This window comes from Piliocolobus tephrosceles, chromosome 5 (assembly GCF_002776525.5).
Source record: "Piliocolobus tephrosceles isolate RC106 chromosome 5, ASM277652v3, whole genome shotgun sequence".
Classification (NCBI taxonomy): Eukaryota; Metazoa; Chordata; class Mammalia; order Primates; family Cercopithecidae; genus Piliocolobus; species Piliocolobus tephrosceles.
This window is the reverse complement of record NC_045438.1, coordinates 38,076,838-38,102,319: the sequence shown is the minus strand read 5'-3', so window position 1 is coordinate 38,102,319 and position 25,482 is coordinate 38,076,838. Positions and strand designations below refer to the sequence as shown.

General features: G+C 39.6%; 1 protein-coding gene and 1 long non-coding RNA gene across 2 annotated transcripts in view; one reads left to right on the top strand and one right to left on the bottom strand.

Moving 5' to 3' along the window:
- The window catches only part of LOC111525561, a 32,339-nt gene extending 9,368 nt beyond the window's left edge, over positions 1-22,971 (bottom strand). Inside the window, exons 1-2 of the long non-coding RNA XR_002726147.3 lie at positions 22,315-22,971; positions 8,683-8,887 (exon numbers count right to left, since the gene is read on the bottom strand). This is a non-coding gene — a long non-coding RNA (uncharacterized LOC111525561). The remainder of the gene's footprint in view (positions 1-8,682; positions 8,888-22,314) is intronic.
- Positions 1-25,482, top strand: part of TXLNB (taxilin beta) — a 51,878-nt gene that overhangs the window by 11,678 nt on the left and 14,718 nt on the right. Inside the window, exons 3-7 of the mRNA XM_023191003.3 lie at positions 3,147-3,238; positions 9,909-10,079; positions 17,722-17,916; positions 20,039-20,158; positions 24,835-24,909. Of these exons, the coding sequence (XP_023046771.2) occupies positions 3,147-3,238; positions 9,909-10,079; positions 17,722-17,916; positions 20,039-20,158; positions 24,835-24,909 (653 nt within the window). The remainder of the gene's footprint in view (positions 1-3,146; positions 3,239-9,908; positions 10,080-17,721; positions 17,917-20,038; positions 20,159-24,834; positions 24,910-25,482) is intronic.

Sequence of the window (25,482 nt, the reverse complement as noted above, 5' to 3'; positions counted from 1 at the left end):
CAAGCTCCGCCTCCCAGGTTTACGCCATTCTCCTGCCTCAGCCTCCCGAGTAGCTGGGACTACAGGCGCCTGTCACCTCGCCCGGCTACTTTTTTGTATTTTTTTAGTAGAGACGGGGTTTCACCGTGTTAGCCAGGATGGTCTTGATCTCCTGACCTCGTGATCCGCCCATCTCGGCCTCCCAAAGTGCTGGGATTACAGGCTTGAGCCACCGCGCCCGGCCGGATTTTTTTTTTTTTTTTTTTTTAATCTCCAGTTTTAGTGCTTTTCCTGTGAGACTTACAAACAGAAATTCTGTTTCCTGGATTTTTTGTTGGCGGGAGGAATAATTTTTGAAGGCATATTTTGATGCACCTGGATGTTAACCTTCTAGCAAAAAGACTTGAGCAGAAAAAGACCTCAGTGAGTGTGAAGGTTAAAAAACAAAACAAACAAAAACAAAAGAAACCTCTTCTCACAGTTACAGAAAACAAAACCAAAGGGGAGAAGATACTTAATGTGGGAAGAAAGCGAGAACCTTTGGACTCACTCATTTCTATCTCTTCCAAACAAGACATGTAATGGTTTTATATATCAGTACACACACTGAGCCGTACCCCAGGAAACGTAAAACATCACAGGTGAGAGTAAGACCTGTTTTTCCTCTAGTTGGTCACAAAAAGTTGTTTTCATGACATTGTTTATTTCACTCCCATAATATGAGTTTGAGCTAGTTGGCTTTGTTTTTGTTTTGTTTCGTTTGTTTGTTTGCAATGGAGTGCAGTGCAATCTTGGCTCACTGCAATTTCTGCTTCCTGGGTTCAAGTGATTCCCCTGCCTCAGCCTCCCTAGTAGCTGGGACTACAGGCGTGCACCACCACTGGGCCTAGCTAATTTTTTGTATTTTAGTAGAGATGGGGTTTCACCATGTTGGCCAGGATGGTCTCGATCTCCTGACCTTGTGATCTACCCACGTCAGCCTCCCAAAGTGCTGGGATTACAGGCATGAGCCACCGTGCCTGGACAGCTTTGTTTTATTCTATTATTATCATCATTTACTGAGCACTTGCCATGGGCCAAACGCTGCATTGCATCCTGGGCCAAGAATGATCAAGGGTACAGTCTCTCGACTTTAATAGATGACACTCTAACTTGGGATTGTAGTCTTTATGTGGGCACCTTCCCTGGACTGAAGACAAGGGTGAAGGGATGGCCTGACCAATACAAATCCATCCCTGTCAGTAGAGGGATAACCAAAGCACAGGCCTGGCAGGGGCGAGGCAGCAGTGATTATCAGCTGCAGATGCCACAGGCCATAATTGGAGAGCTGGGAGGGACCCTACTCACACCCACCTTCCCCTGTCTTAGGCTAATCTGAACTGACTCACTAGGCAAAGATAGACCAAACTAACTGTTGGAAATGAGGTCATTTTTTCAAAAAAAAAAAAAAAAAAAAAAAAAGTTTCCTATTTCTCTAGGTTTCTCTAGCATCAGAATTCCACATGAGAGTGGACTTAGAACAAGTAGGCAAGCCTTGGATTCAAGCCTTCGCTCTGCTAGCACTAATCATGTAACTTTGGACTTTTCTGGGCCTTAAATACTAAAATCCGTGAAATTAACCCGTTAGTCTGGATGCTCTTTGAAATTCCTTCTAGATATCAAATTCCTTGATTCCATGTAAGGTTGCCAGATTTAGCAAAGGAAAATACAGAATGTCCAGAAAAATTAGAATTTCAGGTAAACACCCTTCATTTTTTAGTACAAGTGTGCCCCATGTCCTATATTTCATCTGGCAACCCTAATTTCATGACATATATGTCTCTCCAAGATGAAAGCAAGTACTCTAGCCAAGGGGAAATGTCTGTTCTTGGGGGAAAGGTCAAAGTTGTTAATTTTCTTTTCTTTTTTTTTTTTTTCTTTGAGACGGAGTCTCACTCTGTCACCCAGGCTGGAGTGCAGTGGCACGATCTCAGCTCACTGCAACTTCCGCCTCCCTGGTTCAAATGATTCTCCTGCCTCAGCCTCCTGAGTAGCTGGGATTACAGGTGCACATCACCACGCCCGGCTAAGTTTTGTATTTTTATAGAGACGGGGTTTCATCATGTTGGTCAGGCTGATCTCAAACTCCTGACCTCATGATACGCCCGCCTCGGCCTCCCAAAGTGCTGGGATTATAGGTGTGAGCCACCTCGCCCAACCAAATTGTTAATTTTCTTAAGCAGATTTGTATCAGGAAGTGTGGGCTTTGTTATGTGGCTTGACCACGCTACTCTGATTAAACAGAGTGGTTTTCATAGATAGGTAGGGATGGGAAAAATGCCCCACCTGTTCATTGTTATTTAACAGGGTTAATTTTTTTTAATGTAGCATAAGCTCCAACTGGAAACAAAATGAAACTGCCAACGGATATTAAGGCCTAGATGGAGGAAAGGAAGGCCAGAGAAGGCTGTGTCCATTATCACAGAGACACAAAAAGGCTTGTGAAAAGACCCTCCATGTCTTTGCTTGGTTTTCCATCTATAATGATTTTACTCTGTTTGGTAGGAAACAGGATCAGAGGTATTCCCACTCCAATCCCAAGGAATGGGTTTATGTACAAAAAAGAGAAACTTGGTTCCCCCTAAAAGAGGGAAAAGAGTTACCAAAAGAACGAAAAACACAGGGGAAAAAATGGGCAGGCTACTTCATCAAGCTCCTCTGCTTTTGGCTGGAATCCTAGCAACTCCGTGTTGCTGTTTCATACCAGTCAGAAATTTTGATTGGCTGTTTTGCTTCCTTTTTGTTAATTCAAATGGGAAAATGGGTGACGTAGTCTTTCAGAAAGTCAGTATTTTTGATGCATAAAATCTTTTGATTCTGAAGAATACTGGGAGGAGTAATAAGAACGGATTCTTGTGATGAAAACTGGGGGATTTCTGTTATAGCAAACATTTATTGAGAGTCTGCCATGAACCTCACACCGTGCCACACATTCACAAACTTCCCAACTAACATTCACTCTGTAAGTAGGTGTCATGCTTTCTATGGGAAAGAAAATTACATCTGATAAGATGAATGGCTTGGCCAAAGTGGGGAATAATTAGCAAGTGGTCAATCTGAGACTCCAGCCCTTATCACCTGACTGTAAATTCAACACTTATTTTTTTCATGTCTTTTTTTTTTTTAAGGCAAAGAAGCCAACCTGCTAATGCAAAATCTGAACAAGTTGCAAACACCTGAAGAAAAGTTTGATTTTTTATTCAAGAAGTATGCTGAATTGGTAAGATCTTTGATTAGCTTCTTTTCTCAGAAAGATTCAGGCTCCAGTTAGAGCTGAGAAAAGGAGACTTAGTTTTTCAGGTACCTCATTAAATAAAGACCATGGCTGGTAACTTTGAACAAGCCTGAGCTAGAACTCATAAAAGAAGAATTTCTTAAGGAAAAAAAAAGGAAAGAAAAGTTGAGAAATAACAGCAAGAGGAAGAAAGAGGCTAGAATTGGAGTGTCCACCACCACCTCCAATTATGTGTGTAATTTTGCGGCTAGGAGACTGAAGTATATGTGATTGAAAATTGTAGATATTTTAAAGTTCTTTTTAGTTTTGTAATAAAATAGAAATATACTCAATATAAAGATAAACAGGCCAGGTGCAGTGGCTCACACCTGTAATTCCAACACTTTGGGAGGCCAAGGTGGGAGGATTGCCCCAGGCCAGGAGTTCGAGACCCAACTTCGATAACATAGCAAGCCCCCATCTCTACAGTTTTTTAAATTAGCTGGGCATTGTGATGAGCACCTGTAGTCCTAGCTTCTCAGGAGGCAGTGGCAGGAGGATTGCTTGAACTCAGGAGTTTGAGGTTGCAATGAGCTATGATTGTGCCACTGCACTCCAGTCTGGGTGACAGCAAGACCCTGTCTCTAAATATAAATACATACATAAATAAATATAGACACGTAGATAGATAATATATTTTCAAACTTTCACTCAGTTCTCCTACCTAGGGTTTTTGAGAGCTACAAAGGGAAGACAGCAGGGGGTTGAGTCATGCCATCCTTCAGTTCATGGCACATTCTAGTCTGGTCCATTTCTGTATTTACTATCTTTGATCCTCATTCTTCTCCCTCTTGCCTACAATAGCAAAGCATTTCATGTGAATTGTTTTGTACCCTGTTCTAGGTGCTCCTAGGCAGCCTCCTTCTCAATAAATTGGGGCCCCTAGGAGCAAAGGAAGCTACTCTCAACCATCAGAGAATCCTCAAAGTGGACTGTCTCCTCACTACTAACTCTAGAATTGGCTGGTTGGAGAAAAGGGGAGGACTTAGTGAGCCCAGTGCCTCTAGTTTCAAGAAAAAACAAACACCTGCCAATCTGAGAATGAATTGTAAAGACCAACATCTGAGGTCTGTGTGCTAACCCTGCAGACTATGAGACCCACAGCTCAGATGTGGCATCCTCTCTAATAAAGCTAGGCAGTAACCTTCTCCTTTATTTCTGCTTCTAGAAAAATTCTTTTGAAGGAATTCCCATCAGAATCTCTATCTGTTCCATTTGGTTATCCAAATCAGGGAAGGAAAATAAACCATATCACCTAATCCCAGTGACATGGGTTCCTCTCCCTGAAATGTATTGTGACCAGAATCACTGGGCTAATTCTCACATGTTAGCAACTCACTAGCTCCTTTTGTGTTAGTGTCACATTGAGAAAAAGGTAAAATACATCTTACTGTAGACTGAAAGCTCATACTAATAGTAGTGAAGTTAGATGGACCAAACAATTTATCTTATTTTTATAGAACTTATTGAGAATAATCTTTCTTAAAATGTATATATATGCATTTTAGATATATTGGCATAGTTTGGGGAACTTCTTAAAAGTTAGTCAGTTGCCTGAGTTTTTAATCTTGGACTTGGCATTTATATATTGCGCATCAACACTGTTGGATACCAGAACATTATAGGAGTGGAAGAGCTGTTCTAGCAACTTTCAACATGTACTATATGGGGTATATGTAAGTTATTTATACACAAAGAAATCTATTTTATGTCCTTGTTGTTTAGAAGAGTTGCATGAAATCATGTAGTTGCAAATAAAAAGAGTTTGGGGCAAAATACAAGTTCTTTCCGTTATCTCTTTTGAAGAAACAGTGACAGGAGAATGAAACTTAAGACTCCATATAGCAAAAAATTCCTCCAGACAGTAGGTTGAACTGCCCCCAACAGTAGATTTACCATTGCAGCTAAGGAGGCTTAAACCTCAGGACATCTCACTTACATGGACCCCTTTGAGGCCCGGGGCCTAATTCTCTTTAATTTTTTTTTTAAGAGGGCCTCCAAAACTGAATAAGCTTCAGGCCCACAAACTCTTCATCCCTATAGGTGGAGTACACTTCAGTGAGTGACTTGTTTTCTTTGTTTTTCACTCTGAATCTAGTCCTGTAATCTTTCTGTCCTTCTACCTGATGCATCCTGTTATGCTGATTTATTATGCAATAGATCCAGAAAAATTCTGAAACTCCAAGTGACTGGCTGATTACTTAACTCTGCCAACAATATTTTTAGATTATTTTTTAGACATACAAACTACATTATGAATATATATAGTGGGGCATACACAAAATAAACAAAAATACCTCTAATCCCTCATGTAAAATACAAACTTTGTTTTATGCATATTATTTTCCTGTTCTACTGTATATGCAGAGATGCTTTTAATTATAATTACAGTCATAAGGTACATATAAGTTGGTGTCTGGTTTTGTACATGACAGGCATTTTTCCATATAATATATAGTCTTCATAAATATGTTTTGTAAAAGTTGTATCATATTCCGTTAAGTGGCTGTATCTACTGATTCAATAATTTGAAGATATTTAAATTCCTCTCACTATTTTGCTTTACCAAATATTTCTGCAATGAACATCATCACGTATTAGCTTTGTTTTTTCTCCTTCTTTTTTATGATTTTAAGGAAAATTTCCAGAAATAGGATTACTAAATTAAACAAGATGAGTGCTTTCTGGTTTTTAAACTTTATGGCCATACTGCTTCCCAAAAGAGCAGTAGAAACTCACAAAGCAAGTATCGGTGTATCAATTTTCTTGCAACTTGTATTGAACTGGCTATTAAGAATTTCAATACCATAAGTTAGGTGTCAAAAACAATACTTTATCTCCAAATCTGGCCCCTACTCTCACATTTCCATGTGATTCTCACGTATCCATCCTTGCTCTTTTTAGTATTTTCTGAGTCATTTTTCCTTTGCCCCTTCAATTTATCAACGCATACCAAGGCCATTCATGTTTCATTTCCAGCGCCAAGTTCTATACTTGAGGGGACTGGACAGCATTCTAGACTAATACAGGAAGTGATGTATGGTGCTGCAGTCCCACGGCAGTACATTGGGGAAGCATCACTTTTCCAGACTTATCGATATTTTCTCCATGAGCCAGTGTTGTTCATCCTGGTCTCAGGAAAATCCCGGTACCTACTCATCCTCCTAGCAAAGCAGTCACCCCCAATAAACAAGAGATTGTTTTTCCAGAGACCATATTCAATTCAAGCCTTACTTGCTATACTTTGGCATTTGTATCTATGTACTTACTATGTACTTACTATGTACTTATCTATGTACTTACTATGCCTAAGTAAAATCACGAAGCCTGCATTTGACTGAAGCTGGGCAGTAAGAACCTAGAGGGCAGGGAATGTGTATTTTCATTGTCTTCGATGCCAAGAATCACTTGAATATTGGCTGAATTACTTTGTTAATAATTTAAAATTTTTTAAATATAAAGGAAAGTTCTGGTGTATTATCTTGATTAACATTAGAAACAAAATAGGCCAAGCACAGTGGCCCGTGCCTGTAATCCCAGCACTTTGGGAGGCCAAGGCAGGCGATTGCTTGAACTCGGGAGCTCAAGACCAGCCTGGACAATATGGCGAGAACCCATCTCTACAAAAAAAATTAGCTGAGCATGGTGGCATGCATCTGTTGTCCCAGCTAGTCAGGAGGCTGAGGCAGGAGGGTGACTGAAGCCGGTTGTTCGAGGCTTCAGTGAACCATCAGTGATTGTGCCACTGCACTCCAGCCTGGGTGACTGAGCAAGACTCTGTCTCTAAAAAAATTAAAATTAAAAATAAAAATAAAACATTAAATGGATAATGAGCAAGCACAAATCATTTCTCTTTCACCTTATGAAACACCTATAGGGCGTCTTCCTCTAACACTCAGATAAAGCCACACAGTGCAGAGTTCCCTAAACAGGGACAGTTTTGTCCACCAGGCAACAATAGGCATGTCTGTCTGGAGATATTTTGGGTTGTTGCAATTGGGCAGTGCTACTGGCATATAGCAGGTAGGGGCCAGGGATGGTGTTGAACAACTTACAAGGCATAGGACAGCCCCAACAACAAAAAATTATCTGGCCCAATATGTTATTTGTGCTGGGGTTCAGAAGCCCTGATATTGGTTTCATCTTCAGAAGATAAAGTCTAAACCAGAATGGCAAGAATAAAAACAATATATAAATTTCGTTTCTTTTTTTTTTTTTTTTTTTGAGATGGAGTATTGCTCTTGTCACCCAGGCTGGAGTGCAGTGGCACGATCTCAACTCACTGCAACCTCCACCTCCCAGGCTCAAGCAATTCTCCTGCCTCAGCCTCCCGAGTAGCTGGGATTACAGGCACCCGCCCCTAGGCCTGGCTAATCTTTGTATTTTTAGTAGAGACGAGGTTTAACCATGTTGGCCAGGCTGGTCTCGACCTCCTGACTTCAGGTGATCCGCCCGCCTCAGCCTCCCAAAGTGCTGGAATTACAGGCATGAGCCACTATGCCAGGTCTACAATATATAAATTTCAAGAAAGGACAATAAAGTCATTTAAAATCAAAATATATGTGCAAGAAATTTCATGCCTATCTTATAACTATGGTGCAAAATGAAAGGATCACATCTATGAGGAAGCTTAGCATGAAAAATAGCAGATTATTTATTTTCCAAGGAGCATATCTATTTCAATCAATATTTTTAGTAATATGGGTCTTGTTTTTACAATGCTAATTTCCACTAGTAGCTAGAAATTGCACATAAGTTTGAAGATAGAATATCATATATACATAGCCTTAGTTTTATCTGGCAAGGGTTTAAAATGCTTATTTTAGGGTGGCGGGAGGGAGAGAGGAAAGAAATAAAATGTGAACTGAAGAAAGTGTGACAGGTGTTCATCTCCCTCAGAAAGAATAACTGCTTTTTATTTGTTATTTATGATTATTATTTTTTGAGATGGAGTCTTGCTCTGTCACCCAGGCTGGAGTGCAGTGGTGCAATCTCGACTCACTACAACCTCCATCTCCCTGGTTCAAGCAATTCTCCTGCCTCAGCCTCCCAAGTAGCTGGGATTACAGGTGTGTGCCACCACGCCCAGCTAATTTTTGTATTTTTAGTAGAGATGGGGTTTCACCATGTTGCCCAGGATGGTCTTGATCTCCTGACCTCGTGATCTGCCTGCCTCACATCCCAAAGTGCTGGGATTACAGGCATGAGCCACCAGCCTGGCCCCAATGGCTTTTTTAAAATGGGGAAACTGAGGCACGTGTCAGGGCTCATGTGGCATCTGTATCCATTTGCATTAGGCTCTGTGAGGCACCAGAACACCTGAGGTCCAGAAGAACCAGGGCTTTTCCTTTCTGTTCATCAACAAAGTCGTTATTAGGACTAGTACTTACCTGACTTCATCACCATCTGGGCACTACAGGAATTAAGGCCAGTGGAGGAAATGGCTCTGGACAAAGGGCTGCTGCTTGAATGTGGCCCCAGCGATGGTCAGTCTGCGATCGACACTCCCAGAGTCCACTGATCTCTCTCTGGAGGCTTCTGAGGTTTATCCCCATGCTCCCCACACCAGGTCTAGAACTCCATGATAATGTTGTTCTAGACATGTAACAGATAAACATACATTACACTCAGTTAAGTTTACTTTTCAGATAAACAACAAATAACTTTTTGGCAAAAATATGTCTCATGCAATATTTGGAATATATTAAAATCTATGCTAAAAATTATTTTTTGTTTATTTGAAATTTAAATTTAACGGGGTGTCCTGCATTTTAGTGACAACCCTATCCTAGAACTTCAGCATCCAAGATGGAAAGTACAGTAGTAAGTTGATTTCATGTTCCACGGCATTGGTGGCTGCTGGAGGAACACGAGAAGAGTTCACCTGGACTCAGCAGAAACCAGCAGAATGATCTATTTGTTATAAGCACAGGGCGGGTGTGGGTGGGGAGCAGCAAGGCATGTTACAGATATTTGCTATTCATGCTGTTGAATCATGCAGTAGCTATTTCTGATGGTTTGGTGAAAACCCGTCAATATTTAGGTAGTGGAAGGATACTTTCTCTTCTCCTTTCCCACACACAAACAATCCACACTCAGAGCCCAAAAGTATAAAGAAGAGGACTTCATCTTCTGTTTACCAGGAGGCTGTATTTCTCTTTCTTATTTTTAAAAATAGTGCTAGACGCTTGTTTCAAGGAAGAATTATGCGAACTAAATGCAACCCAGGCAGACAGACTGTTGATCATTGCCTCAATGCAAGGCATCGTCATGAACTCTGGCAGTTTACAGATTCCAAGACATGTCTTTCGATTTTGTCTGGCTATTCAATATTGGTTAGATAGACTCAGGAAAAGTATTTCTAGACCATCCAAAAATAGATCAAAGTAAAAAGAGACTAATAATAATGAAAACCTGTGAATGCTGTGCTCTGAAAACTATACCTTCAAGTACTACAAAGGTGACACTTGTGAATTTCATTTACTTCCAAAGGAAGAGATAATAGGAAAGAATGTTTCCAAACAACCATAGAGTAATCTTTAGGTTTGCTTTTTTTCTATCGACTCCAAGGAGATCCCTACCATTTTCTCTCATGTTTGTATCTCCATGTGTACAGCTGGATGAACATCGTACTGAGCAAAAGAAGTTAAAGCTCCTCCAAAAGAAACAGGTACAAATTCAAAAAGAAAAGGACCAGTTACAAGGTGAACACAGCAGAGCTATCCTCGCTCGAAGCAAATTGGAGAGTCTGTGCCGGGAGCTGCAGAGACACAACAAGACTCTCAAGGTATGTCCCAATGGCTCAGAATAACATACTTTCTTAAATGGGCACAAGACAGGCCTCTGCTACTCGTGGAAAGTATGAATTTTAGAATCAGAGAGGCTTGGGTTCAAATACTGCCTCTGCCCCTTGCTTGCTGGTATCCTTAAATAATTTTACCTCCTCGAGCTACTTTCTTCATCCATAAAATGGAGATTAGACCAGCTTCACTGTGTGGCTGGGAAAAAATTAGATGAACTTGAATATGTAAGGTACCCACACAGTACCTGACACAGTGCAGGCCCTTAATAAAATGCATACCATTCCCCTTACCTTTTTATTATGTTGAGTTTGTTTCTAAGGTAGGCCTTAGTTCTTTTTAAAAAATACATTTGTAAAGATTCAGCATTTTTGGTATTATAATGAATTCTGCATGACATGAGATAAATGGACACATACCGAATTGACACAATGAAATGAGATTGAGAAGCAAAATGTCAATAGTCATCTGAAAAAAAGGAAGCTATTGGAAAAAGCACTGAAGCTCTTCAGGCTTAATTATTCCATCTAAAAATAATAGACTGATCACTTCATTGGGTCTGCATGGGTTTCATTAATTACAGCGTAAGCCCTAGCAGTGTGGTTAATTTGATTACACAGAGACACTAGCTCCATTCAATATAGCAAGATGCAGAGCTCTCCAAGATGATACTGTGTGCTTCCCAATCCCCTTTCCAGCTGAAGATCCTAAAGCTTTCGACAAACAATAATTAATTAGACACCAATGTTCCTGTGAGGCAGTTATTATTATAAACATTTAAAAAGAGATACTTCAAGAAACAGAGTACATGAAAATCACTGCTGAGTTTGTATGATTGAGTTAGGAAGAAAAATAGAAGATAATCATGGTTCCTCATTTTCCAAATTGCTTTTTAATATCTGGGAAATGGAGAACCAGAGTGATGAAGTCAAAGTCTCAAATTGCAAGTTTTAGGAGATGGGCTACTGGCGTCTTGTCAACGATGGCACTGAAGACAAACACCCAGGCTGAATGGGGGCCTGAGGATGGAAGCATTGTCCTCAACTCAAGATTTGGATTCAAAGGATGCATAAATCTCTTGTGTGTCTACGTAAATCCACTGTCTCTCAGTAATGTTACACAGTAAGGAGATAAAAATTAAATCAGATAGGGCGGGATCATTTAACGGCAAAGAAATATAAAGAGTAGAATGATACAGCATGGTCTTCTTGGGTAGTATTGAAAGACAGAATGATCAGCTGGTCACAGCAGGTCACATCTGTAATCCTAGCATTTTGGAAGGCCAAGGCAGGAGGATCACTTGAGCTTGGGAATTCGAGACCAGCCTGGGCAACATTTATGATAGTGAGACATTGTCTCTACCAAAAATCAAGAAAATCAGCTGAATGTGGCACGTTCCTGCAGTGCCAGCTACTTGGAAGGCTGAAGCAGGAGGATCATTTGAGCCCAGAAGTTAGAGCCTGCAGTATGCTATGATTGTGCCACTACACTCCAACCTGCGTGACAGAGCGATGTCTCAGAAAAAAAAAAAAAGAGAGAGCGAGATCTTATTAATACCATCCAACTGGTTAGAGACCCTCCCCCACCAAAAAAGCAAAGACAGAATGATCAAAGTAGCAGGAGACCCTGTAAGTGTGCCCATATACCCTCAGTAATGGCTTCTCATTATGAACAATGACATTAAGTATCATTATTATGCCAGAAGTTATGCTAAGTGCTTTACATACATTATTTCATTTAATCTTCACGATAACCCAGTGAAGGTTAATGCCTCCACTTTATTGATGAAGAAACTGACACTCAGCAATCCCAATCAGCTGTCTAAGGTTAAGCATATTTTCAATGTCAAAATCAGAATTCAAATTCAAAATATTTTCAAATTTTCTAATTTTTTCTTTGACCCAGGGATTATTTAGAAGTGTTATTTAATTTTTATAGCCTATCATACATGCTCTATCTTGATACCATATGTACTTTGAAAAGAATGTTTTTCAGATGATGGGTGTAGTGTTCCATAAGTAACAATTAGCTTTAAATCATTTTTGGTTTTTTTGAATTTTTTTATCTATCAGTTGCTGAGCAATGAGAATTAAAAGTCTCATATAATTGTGGAATTGGCCGCTTATTTTAATTAGGCCTATTTCTGCTTTATGTACTTTGAAGCATTAATATTAGGTGTATATACATTTATGATTAGTATGTCCTATTGGTGATTTTATCATTATGAAATGTTCCTTACTAATCTTTTTTTTTTTTTTTTTTTTTTTTTGGTGAGATGGAGTCTTGCTCTGTCACCTAGGCTGGAGTGCAGGGGCGCAATCTCGGCTCACTGCAAGCTCCAGCTCCCTGGTTCAAGCAATTCTCTGCGTTAGCCTCCCGAGTAGCTGGAATTATAGGCACCTGCCACCATGCCCAGCTAATTTTTGTATTTTTAGTAGAGATGGAGTTTCACCATCTTGGCCAGGCTGGCCTTGAACTCCTGACCTCGTGATCCGCTGACCTCAGCCTCCCAAAGTGTTGGGATTACAGGTGTGAGCCACCACGCCTGGCCAGTAATAATCTTTGTCTTGGTGTCTACATTATCTGATATCAATATAGCCACTCTAGTTTTCTTATTCTTATTGTTTGCCTGGTGTATCTCTTTTCATCCATTCACTTTCAGCCTGGGTCTTTATATTTAAAGTGCATCCTTTCAAGATAGCATATAGCTGGATCTTACTTCTTTTCATTCCTGCAGTATCTGCCTTTTACTTGCAGCACTAGTCCATTAACATACAATGTACGTATTGATGTGGTTTGATATATGTCTACCATTTTATTATTTGTTTATTATTTGTCACCTCTACTTTGTTTCTCTTGTTCTTTCCCTGCCTTCCTTTGGATTATTTGAATATTTTAAAATTACATTTTAATTTATCTCTTGTATTTTTAAATTATAACACTATGCATTATCTTTAGTAGTTGCTCTGTGATTACAATATACATGCTTAATTTTTCATAGTCTTCCTGGAGTTAATGTTGTATTACTTCACATAACACGTAGAAACACTGCAACTAAATAGTTTAATTTACTCCCTCAGCCTTTAAGCTATCATCATTACATGTATTATATTTACATACTTTTGTAAAGCCAATGAGACATTGTTATAATATTTACTTTAAACAATAATATGTATTTCTTCTTAAAGACAAAACTATCCCTTTTATCTACCCAGATGTTTATCATTCCTGATACTTCTTATTCATTCTGTAGCTTCACATTTCTGTCTGATGTCATGTCCCTCAACCTGAAGTACTTCTTTTAGTATTTCTTACAGTACAAGTCTGGTAATCAATTCTCTTAGTTGTCTTTTATCTTTAAAATATCTTTTTTTTTTAATTGAAAGCTAAATTCATTGGATATAGAATTCTGCATGGAGAGAACCTGTTCGTGGGTTTTTTTTCCTTTTAGCCTTATATAAATGTTCCACTATACTGGCTTTTAAAATTTTTCATGAAAATCAACAATCATTTAAATTATTGTTCCTCCACATGTGTTATGTTCTTTTTCTCTGCCCTTTTCAAGCTCTTTGTATTGATCTTTGACTTTCAGAACTTTTACTGCTTTATGACCAGGGGTGGATTTTTTGTATGTATCCCTACTTGGTAAATTTTAATTTTTTTCAGCCATTATTTCTTCGAATAGTTTTTCTGCTCCACTTTCTCTCCATCTTCTTTCCTTCTAAGATTCTAACTCTAAGTGTGTTAGACCTTTTGATATTGTCCTACAGGCCTTCGAGTCAATCTTCACATTCTTCACCAATACGTTTTCTCTTTTATTTTTAGATTATCTTATTTTGATTGGTCTATCTTCACATTCAGTGATTCTTTTCTTTCTCATTTTCGTTCTGCTCTAAATCCATCCAGTGATGTTTACATTTCAGATTTTGCAATTTTTAATTTCAGAATTTCCATTTGGTTCTTTTTTTATACATAATCTCTCACCTGAGATTTTCTACCTTTTCATTCATTGAGATAATATTTTCCTTTACATCACTGACCATAGTTATAATACCTGTTTTTAAATACTTGTCTGCTAATTCCACATTTGCAGCATTGTAGAACAGGCCTCTTCTAATTGTCTTTTCTTTGGAGAGTAGGCCACATTTTCTTGATTCTTCATATGTCAAGCCATTGTCTATTGGATCCTGGATGTTGTGACTATTATGTTGTGGAGAATCTGGATTCTACTATATGCTGAATACTTTTTATTTGTTTAAGCAGACAATTAATTTGGTTAGATTCAAACCATAAACTTTGTCTCTTGAGCAGCAGCTGAAATCTCAGTTCAGTTCTTTTTTACTTAGCTAGATGGCTTTGTACACATGTGGCTCAAGGCCAATCAGATTTGTGTAAAGTTTATTCACAGGATCTGGGCTCTATTTCTCTGACTCTCTCTTTTTTGGGGTGATCTCCCCCTCACTGTTGAGGGACTCTAGTTGTCCAGAACTCTGTATTCTTATTCTTCCAATATGGAAGATGGTATGTTTTATATGAGAATTTTGCCCACCTCATACTCCTCCCAACTGCAGATTTCTCTCAAGCTAAAAGCTGTAAAAAAATAGGAAACTCATGTACAAGTGCCAACTTCCCTCCAGAGTCTGTCTGATTTTGTTTACTCTCTGGTGTCATCATTATATCTTGCATTTCATCCAGAGTTTATAGTTGTTATTTGCAGAAGGGTCAACTTGATATGAGCTTCCTTGGCCATACTAGTGAAACAGCTTAAGTATACCTAAATCTAAAATCCATGTGCTGGGAGCTTGGGAAGATATAGAAAGACAATGTATAACTAGGTATTTCTACCATCACAAATTTTAGCTTTTACTTTTCATTATTAAAACCGCTCCTTCAATGAGTCAAACACACACACACACAGAACCTCACAATTTAGGATAACTTAAGAAAGGATTGATGAAAGTCTGAGACATGGGTTTGTTTCAACAAAATGATACATATATTTGAAGTGATAAATCTGAGCCTCAAACTATACTGAAAAAGAACTGCCTAGTAAGAGAGGGGTGTCTCAGGGAGCATGATTTTCCTAAAGAAATGAGAAGCATTTGTTATCAGAATATCACAGATTTTTAATGTGGATAGGACTGTAGGAATGATCTAGTCCAAGCTACTCATATGTCTGTACATAAATTAATAATTCATTGATTCATTAAATAAACATTTACTGAATACCTATGGATTATGTGCCAGGTACAGCACCAGTTGTAAGATGCACAATGATGCTTGCAAGGTTTTTTTCTTTGTTAGCTCAGACTTCATCCCTCAATTTTATTGACATTATTTTGACTTTGAATAATGTATTTGATAAGGAAAAGATAATTTTATCTCAGATGCTGTCCAAATGATTGAAAATCCTTTAACAATGGACTCAAATGTTTTAAGATTTTGCTAGATTTCTTTTTGTCTCATTGAAAAACAATATAGGTCGGGTGCAATGGCTCAACGCCCGTAATTCCAGCACTTTGGGAAGCCAAGGTGGGCAGATCATCTGAGGTTGGAAGTTTGAGACCAGCCTGACCAACATGGTGAAACCCCATCTCTACTAAAAATAAAAAAATTAGCTGGGTGTGGTGATGCATACCTGTAATCCCAGCTACTTAGGAGACTGAGGCAGGAGAATCACTTGAACTCGGGTGGTGGAGGTTGCAGTGAGCCAAGATCGTGCCACTGTACTCCAGCCTGGGCGACAGAGTGAGACTTCATCACAAAAAAAAAAAAAATATATATATATATATATATACACACACACACACACACACACACACATATATACACACGCATATATATATATATATGTATATATATATATATATATATATATATGCAAGATGACATCGTTTGGGCCAGGATTGGGGGTTATGATTGTTTGTTTGACATTTATTTAGTGCCATCCTAATAACATCTATACTTTCTTTCTATGGCCAGTTCCCAAATAAAAAAAAACTTCAGACTTGCATGGGGTGGTTCATTTATTCATTCATGGAATATTTATAAATACAAATGGAATTCAAATCATGGTCTGTAGTTCCGATTCCAAACTTGCTGACTTCTAAGCTAATCAGGACCAATGAGGAAACAATCACAATCATACACATATTTAATTGCTGTTAACTGGTAGCCATAATTATTTTTAGCGAAACACATATAGTAAGTGTTAGTATACAAAGTTCAGGGAAATACTATCTCAGATAGTTTATTTCTTCAGTTTAGGAAGTACAGATATCTTCAATACCCCTGAGAAGTTGCTACTTAATAAAGGTTTATAACATGAATAAATTATGATTCTGATATCAGGAGTCACATTAGAGTTAGGAAATGTGTTATTATTGTAGAGGAAAGAAGAAACCTAATGATAAAATATTTTCAGAGCATATATTTTCAGCATCAGTTTTTATTTTGATCACATTATTTTGTTATGATAAAGATCTGTACAATTACTTCTGTTAAAAATTATTATTTCTTTTAAAAAATCCTGTTACATAATTTGAACTTGGTAGGCAATCAAATGCAGTACAATTTTACTTGCCAACAACGAAGCAAGCTTTCATATTAACAATCAGAACTGAAAGAAATCCTAAACTGTCTGTATCATTTGTCAGCCACGTAAATGTCTCTATCTTTGGTAGGATGTAGCAGGATTAAACCCTTTTATTCGAAAAGAATAACAATCACAAAGCAATTCTCAATATAGATATGGAGGAAATTGGAGCTCATTGTCAGTGGCTAGCAATGAATGGAGAGTTTTGATTTAGGAGAAAAGAGAACAGAAATGATATAAAAGTTAATTTGCAATTCTTCGATGTTAACAAAGCGGAAGAAGGAAAATTAGATGTTTCACTTTAGAGTTAAAGAAGATTTGAAACTTAATATTGCTTTCAGATTCAAAATTTACATTGAACATTTTAATTACCCTATGTGACACATTTAATGATTGTTCTTTCAAAAACAAAATAATATCCAGCATATTTGGAAAGATTCCCTTTTATATTCTTGAATGGCTGTAATTGAGCTGTGCTATCTTAGTTTCCTTTTTTAAAGTTCTTTGATGAAAGTTTTTTCTCACAAAGAGAAAATTTTTATTGTGATCACTTATATTTACAAAACTTGGTAATACAATTATGTGGTTAATATGCCATGGTTTTCATAGGGAAATATAAGATCTATTCTTCTCCCTTTACCAAACCAGAGAAACACATGATCTGTCTCATCAATCAGTAAACTCAAGGGCCTTTTTTTCAGGCCACAGCCAAGAGATCAAAATTGTGTGACTGTGTGTTTGTTAGAAATCGCTGCAGTTCATTCACTCAGCAAGAGACCCGTCATCTTTAAAACAAGTCTATTCATCACTGACTACAAATTCAAGGCCTTCACAGCACCTGTTCTGAGTAACTATATACTCACAGCTGAAACCTTTACTCATACATTTATTTTGGGGCTGAGCAGCTTTAGCTCTAGAGAACTGAAAAAAAACATCCCACCTACTCTGCACACTCATCTCCTTTGGGTGACCTAATCCTGAGTTCTATAAACCCGGGGTGCATTTAAACAAAATGTTTTGCTTTTCATTCGCAGGAAGAGGCGCTTCAGCGGGCACGTGAGGAAGAAGAGAAAAGGAAGGAAATCACAAGCCATTTCCAGAGTACCCTCACGGACATCCAGGGCCAGATTGAGCAGCAGAGTGAGCGAAATATGAAGCTCTGTCAGGAGAACACAGAGCTTGCAGAAAAGCTAAAAAGCATCATTGATCAGTATGAGCTCAGAGAGGAGGTGAGAACCACATCAAACAACTTAGAACAGTACATAGATCCGGATCTGGGTGGTCAAGGTGGGAACTTGGTTAATAAGACAGTTAACAGCCAGCCCTCTCAACAGATTCATATTTAGGATTGGATTTCCTTGACTAGCCAAAATGAAGACAGATGGTCTTACAAAATACCTGACTGAAAGTCATATGAGATTTCTTCAAAACTGGCATCACTGCAAAGTAAAGGCAATAAATAGAAAGTGATAGGCTGTGGGCACATTTTTCCTTGAAAATAATATTTCTCAGCCTTTTAAAAATCCTCTCTGTATAGCCAGAAATAACTCACACACTCCTTAAGAATTGCCATGTCATCTAAATTAAGAGTCTGTATTCTGGCCGGGCGTGGTGACTCACGCCTAGTAATCCCAACACTTTGGGAGGCCGAGGCAGGCGGATCAAGAGGTCAGGAGTTGACCAGCCTGGCCAACATAGTGAAACCCCGTCTCTACTGAAAATACAAAAAAATTAGCTGGGCATGGTGGTGGGTGCCTGTAATCCCAGCTACTCAAGAGGCTGAGGCAGGAGAATCACTTGAACCTGGGAGGCAGAGGTTGCAGTGAGCTGAGATCACGCCACTGCACTTCAGCCCAGGAGACAGTGTGAGACTCCATCTCAAAAAAAAAAAAAAAAAAAAAAGAGTCTGTACCCTACTAGGCCAATAATAGTATTAATAATGTAATCATTGTGATGATAATGATGTCTTTTATTCAGTGCTTAGTTTGTATCAGGCAATGTGCTAAGTGCTGAACTTTACATACCATATGGCATTTAATTGTCTCAACAATCTTATGCACAAATTAATAATATATTATAGATGGGAAGCAGAAGCTAAGAGATTAAACCACTTACCCACAGTCACAAGAGCCAAAAGCCTTTTACTTGGAATAGGTTATATTAGGGGGATGATCAACGTCTTTTGTTATCACCAAATTATATTTTAATATTTAATATGTTTTTAAGATTCCAGATACCCTCTCAGGATTTTGATACATCATATTCCTTTCCCTATCCCACCCAAATTTTAAATCTCTGCTTTAAAATGTAACATAACATAGTCAAAGCGGCTCTGTTGGCAACATGCTAAGATTTTATCAAGCACAAAACTGAGCCAACAGCATATGGTCGCAGTGGTTAGGTAAATCAAGAAACTCCTCATAGTAAGCCAAAATGCCATGCTACCATTTTATCTTGTCACGAGGATCAATCCTGCTCCAGAGTGGAGGTTCAGACTAAAGAAGAAAGGAAGGAGGGAAAGCAAAATATCCATATTCTTCAGAGAGATCTCAGATGGGAATGGGCTGCTTATACTAGTTGTATATTCCTGGGACTGGTTCTAAGTAAAGCCCAAGGGTAGAATTCTATGTCCTGTTTCTGATGGGACCTCCTGGTGACCAGGAAGTTATCCATACTGAGGTAGAGTTGGAAGTTTCTCTTCACCAAACTAGTCCAGAGGTCAAAAGGTGTGGCGAGCTCTGCACATTTGCAAATCAATTTCTCTGTGACCCTTGGCCTTGTCATCCCCACCACAGCAACAGAGTAGAATTCAGGGGGGGCTCAGGCCTTACTCCCAGACCTCAGACCACATGCTGGCACCCCAAGACTTTCTCACAACGCCAGAGGCAAGAATGCGGAGAATTCATCATGATAAATTGCACTAATGTTGTGATTAAAAGTGATTTTATATTCACAGAAAGAGCCAAAATACCAAATGATACAACTGCAGCCCCTGTATATTGTATACTGATAGATGATTGTCTGCGCTGTCTAACATAATAAATAGCATCATATCTAATAGTTACCAAATGTAGAAAAATATTGTATGGATCTTTTGGTGTTGACACTGCTGAACTCTGCTGCCTCTACCTTTTGTGGCTACCTTTGTGTGTGTGGTGCAAAGTTGGGGGTGGGCGCGGTTCACCAATTTACAGCTTTAGTATAAAGCTGTAAGTGATGCCAATGCATTTATCCCTCTCTTCTTTTACATCTTAAAACCTGGAGAATGTATATTAATGTGAATTATTTTATTTTGCATTTTTAAGCACCAATAATAAACCAAACTTTCTATGTATACTTTATTTTTCTTAGCATCTGGACAAAATATTTAAACACAGAGAACTGCAGCAGAAGCTGGTGGATGCAAAGCTTGAGCAGGCCCAAGAAATGATGAAGGAAGCAGAGGAACGACACAAACGAGAAAAGGAATATGTACTTATCATTTTAGTCATTCTGCATATCTGGTCCAACTCAGTGTCAGAGACACTCTGAGCAAGTTGTTTTGTATTTATTTATTTATCTGAGACAGAGTCTCTGTCGTTCAGGCTAGAATGCAGTGGTGTGATCTCAGCTCACTGCAACCTCTGCCTCCCAGGTTCCAGCGATTCTCCTGCCTCAGCCTCCCAAGTAGCTGGGATTACAGGCGCCCACTATCATGCCCGGCTACTTTTTCTGTATTTTTAGTAGAGACATGGTTTCACCCTGTTGGCCAGGCTGGTCTCGACCTCCTGACCTCAGGCGATCTGCCCCCATCGGCCTCCCAAAGTGCTGGGATTACAGGCGTGAGCCACCGCACCCAGCTGCAGGTTGTTTTTATAATGGTCAAAGAGCACTAGACTGATGGAGAAACAGCCCCAACTTCTATGGAGAACTAAATTAGCCAACCCAGTCTGACGTACTGTATCTACACTACTTTCTACATAAAATCGTCATTCATCCATTCCACACATATTTTTCAAGTGCCTGTTATCTGCTAAGCACTGTGTTAGGTGCTGGGACATAGCCGTGAACAAGACAGAGAAGGGCCATCTCCCACTGTGGAGATCAGAGTCTAACTGGAAAGAGACAGGCAATAGACGAGCAAACAAGGAAGGGTCATTACAGACAATAATCACTCTTACTAAGGAAATAAGGAGAAACTGAGAAGGGGCCAAAGAAGGCAACGTACTTTAGAATGAGTGACCAGGAAGGCCTCCTGGAGGGGAGAATGCTTGATTGAGCTAAGCCCGGCCGGATGAGGAGCTGCCACTTAGAGCATCGTCTCCAGCATCTGCAGCAGCAACAAACGCCCTAATGCTGGAGCCAGTCTGGTGTGCTCCAGAAACAGGAAAAGGTCAGGGAAGCAAGAGCATGGGGGAAAAGTTCAAAATGAAGTTGGAGAGGTAAGCAGGGGTCAAACTGGGTAGCTTTGTAGGACTTAAAAAGTCATTTGGATTTCATTCTAAATACAATGGGAAAGTACTGGGAACTTCTGCAAAGGAAGTGATGGCATGATCTACTCTGCATCTGCTAAGATTAATTTGGCTTCTGGATGGAAAATAGACTGCAGAGGGACAAAAGAGCAAGAAGACAATTAGGGGACTACTATAGCAATCAGATGAAATGTGACAATGACCTGGTTTAGGGATATGGCAGCAGAGAAGAGGATTGGAGATGGACGAAAGTTGTTTTCAATGTGAAATCAACAGGCAGTGCTGCAGACCTGAAGCTGGTGACAAAGAGAAAAGGAGAGAGTCAAGGATGACTCCTAAGTTTTGGGTTGAGGAAACTGAGTGGCAGTGTTTATTGATATCTCATTAACCCCAAGCACCCCGTAAAAAGCTGTAGGGCCATTCTACGGATGAGAGAATTGAGGCTCCAAGAAGATATGCAACATATAAGGGTCACACACTGCTGACTGAGCAAGATGTGTTTTGATCTTCTGTGCGTCTGTTTCCAAAGCCCACACTCTCTGTGACGGTGCATCACACTCAGATGTGTGTTTCAGAGGTATGAGTTGAGGCATGTATCTGTTGCTGGGGTGAGAGAGAGGTAAAACATAGTCCATGGACCAATTATTCAAATTTGGCCATTTCACATTTTGATCTTGAGCTTTTCATTTACCCAAAATCAGACCAGAATCAATTCAATTGGTTAGAATAGTAATTTTAAAATAACTTTTCAAACATGGCAACAAAAAGACAAATTTTGGGCAATATAACCTGGTGGACATTGGATAATTTCAAATCAGAAGTCCATGTTCTCTTAAGAAAAAGATTAATTTATGAAATCCATCTACAACCTAGCTCTGAAAGCAAGAAATAAAACATTCAATTATTATTCACAATCCAAGAGAATAGAAATTCCACCATTGGTGTAATTACCCTCTTGGGTAAAATATGCTTCCCACAGGATATCAGTACTTTGTTATATAACACATGAGATACGACCGAGAAAAAACTAGACAAAGATGTACATGAGAGACATTGGAAAGCAGGTTTGAGACGATCCAGCCTTAGCAAGAAACTAGCACCCTGCCCTGGTTCAGCAAAACAGATTTGAGTCAAAGAGAGGGAGCTCCCCTCAGTTCTTCGAAGCTAGCCACCTACCTGGGTTGCAGCTTGGGCACCTCCCTTTGGAAGTGATGAGATATCAAGTCATCCAGGCAGAATAGGCAGCCACCAGCCTCCCTTGAGGTCAGGGGTCACCAGTCACAACAAGGCTGCATAGCCAGCTCACAATAAGCAGGCACAGTGCCACCACTCCCCTCAGATGGCCAGAGGGGACACTGTAGGGCTTCTATTCCACAGCTGCCCTAGTCCTCTCATAGGACCAGTCAGTTGCACTTCTATTAAGAATCAATCTTCATTGCACACTGGGAAGCATAGAGGAACAAATACAACCCATTTTACAAATGGAGAGGTTGGACCATGGGAAAAAGACAAACTTAGATGAGGAAAAAGATGCTTTCCAGTTTTTAAAAATAATGATTGTATTGCTAGTTTTTTTGGTTCTGATTACATAAGTAATACATAGGCCTCGTGGATATTTTTTTACAATAGGGATAAACTAAAAGTAGGAAATTTAAATCAGCCTATCTTCAAATATAAGAGAAACTTCTTAATTGATGGCCACCAGACAGACTAGCCAAATTGATCTCTGATGTTCACTATTCTCTTTGTAAAACACACTGACTGATGCCCACAGCATGCTGACTCGCAGGTCTACCAAGCCACTCTCTGGAAGGAAGGGCTACAAATATTTGCCCCAGTTTAGTAAGGTGGAGCTTACCAAGAATCAGCTCTTTGCACAAACCTTTTCTTTCCAATTGCACTTGCTTTTGTGTAAATCAACAGGATGTTACATAAACTGATGAAATATAAGTATGAAAACAAAAAACTGTTTGTGCAAATTATGCTTAGTGCTTTGAAAGACTAAATGCAAACAAGTGGCAAAAAACTGTCAAACTAGATATGAGTAGCTATAAAAGACTGGGGGAAAGTGGAAAACTCTAGAGAATTATCCAGTCAAGCTGCTTCACAAGTATTTTTAGGTTCTAGCACTATTGCTAAACACACACACAAGCCTAACAACCTAGAAATCTTATATGGCACACTATGTATGTGATTTTTTTAAATAATAATAAAAACAAAACAAAAAACCTTCTGAACTCTAATCAGAAGATCCATACCCAAAACAAAGACCATAGTCCCTCCTCAAAATTGAGAAATAGACATTCATCTTAAGTTAAAAATTACAAGCTTATATATGAGTGTGTCATTGTATGCCCAAATCACCTTTTCAGTTTAACCCATCAGCTCTCAGGGGCCAGGATTCAGACCAATAAGTCAAACTTCTAACCCGTATTTCTCAAAATGTAATCCACAGACCACTGATATCCAGACCATTTTAAGCACAGATTTCAGTCACGCCCTGTACTTCCTAAATCATATTATCTGAGAGGCATCTGCATTTTAATATGTTCCATAGGAGATTCTGATGCATGTTAGAAGCTCTGTGTCAGGAATCAGGGACAAAGACCAAGGACATACATATTTCTTATTGTATCACATGTGCTATGGTGGAGAATAGTGGCCTAGGAGAATGATTCCAGGTTTACTATCAAGAAACAGTTGTTGGCCAGGCACGGTGGCTCATACCTGTGATCCCAGCACTTTGGGAGGCCAAGGCAGGCAGATCACGAGGTCAGGAGTTGGAGACCAGCCTGGCCAACATGGCAAAACCCCTTCTCTACTAAAACTATAAAAATTAGCTGGGCGTGGTGGCAGGTGTCTGTAATTCCAGCTACTGAGAAGGCTGAGGCAGGAGAATCGCTTGAACCCAGGAGGTGGAGGGTGCAGGGAGCTGAGATCACACCACTGCGTTCCAGCCTGGGTGACAAAAGAGAAACTCCGTCTCAAAAAAAAAAGAGAGAAAGAAAAGAAACAGTTGCTGACAAAAGTGCACCAAGTGAGGAAGTTCTGGAGAGGTTCAAGCAGAGGCTGAATGATTGTTGGCCAGGATTGCTAGAGAGGGTTCCAGAATGTGGTGGGAAGTTGAATTTTTTGTGATTCATACTTGAGCTGGAGGCTTTTTTTTTTTCATTAAAAACCGCTAGTTTATAGTTGAGAATCCACCTTTTTTAGGCCAATTATTTTCTTAGCTTTCTTTTTCTTTTTCTTCCTTTACTTTTTTTAGAAGTGGAGTCTCACTCTGTTGCCCAGGCTAGAGTGCAGTAGCCCCATCGTAACTCACTGCAACCTGGGATTCCTGGGCTCAAGTGATCCTCCTGCCTCAGCCTCTCAAGTTGCTGGGACTGCGGGCATGCATCATCACCCCTAATTTTTTTTTTTTTTTGTGACAGGGTCTCCGTACGTAGCCCAGGTGGGTCTCAAACTCCTGGCCTCCAGCAATCCTCCCAGCTCAGCCTCCCAAAGTGCTGGGATAACAGGCATAAGCCACCATGCTGGGCCTGGTTTTCTTTAGCTTTCTTAGATTCTTTTCAGAGTTTCAAAAAATTACTTAAGGAGGTTAATAAGCAGATTATTAAGTTTTATAGACAAATTACAGCCAAATAGTAATCTAAAAGGTCAACTGACCATCTTTCCACACACTTTCTCTTCTCATAGTTGCTAAACCAGGCGGCAGAGTGGAAGCTTCAGGCGAAAGTGCTGAAGGAGCAGGAGACAGTCCTACAGGCTCAGGTGAGGCCAAGGGGACGAGGCATGGGGGCGCTGTCCTTGCGGTCCCCAGATAAAAAGGCTGGGGCCAAAGGTGGGCAGCAGAAGTCCTCCTATGTGGCAGGGGATGGGGGGATGGGAGTTGGAAATGAAGAACAACTTCACATTTATTCGTATTTTTAAGTAAAAATAAAAGCACAATATTATATCTATGAAAAAGAAATGTTCTGCACCAGCAACATCCAGTCAAAGGTTTGTTGACAGACAATGGATGACAGTACAATGGTCAACAGAGTCAGCCAGTGTCCAGGTTCCCATCTAGCGCTTCTTATTTCTGCTATGTTTCCCCTCTCATTGCCCTGTTAAGGTAAGAAGAAAATGTAAACTGCTTAGATGCGCCATCTATGACTGGCGATTCTTAAAATGTCCTCATGTTTTGATATTATTTATCATAAAAAGAAAATGAGGCCCAGGCGCGGTGGCTCATGTGTGTAATCCCAGCACTTTGGGAGGCCCAGGTGGGCAGATCACCTGAGGTCAGGAGTTCAAGACCAGCCTGGCCAACATGGTGAAACCCTGTCTCTATTAAAAAAATAC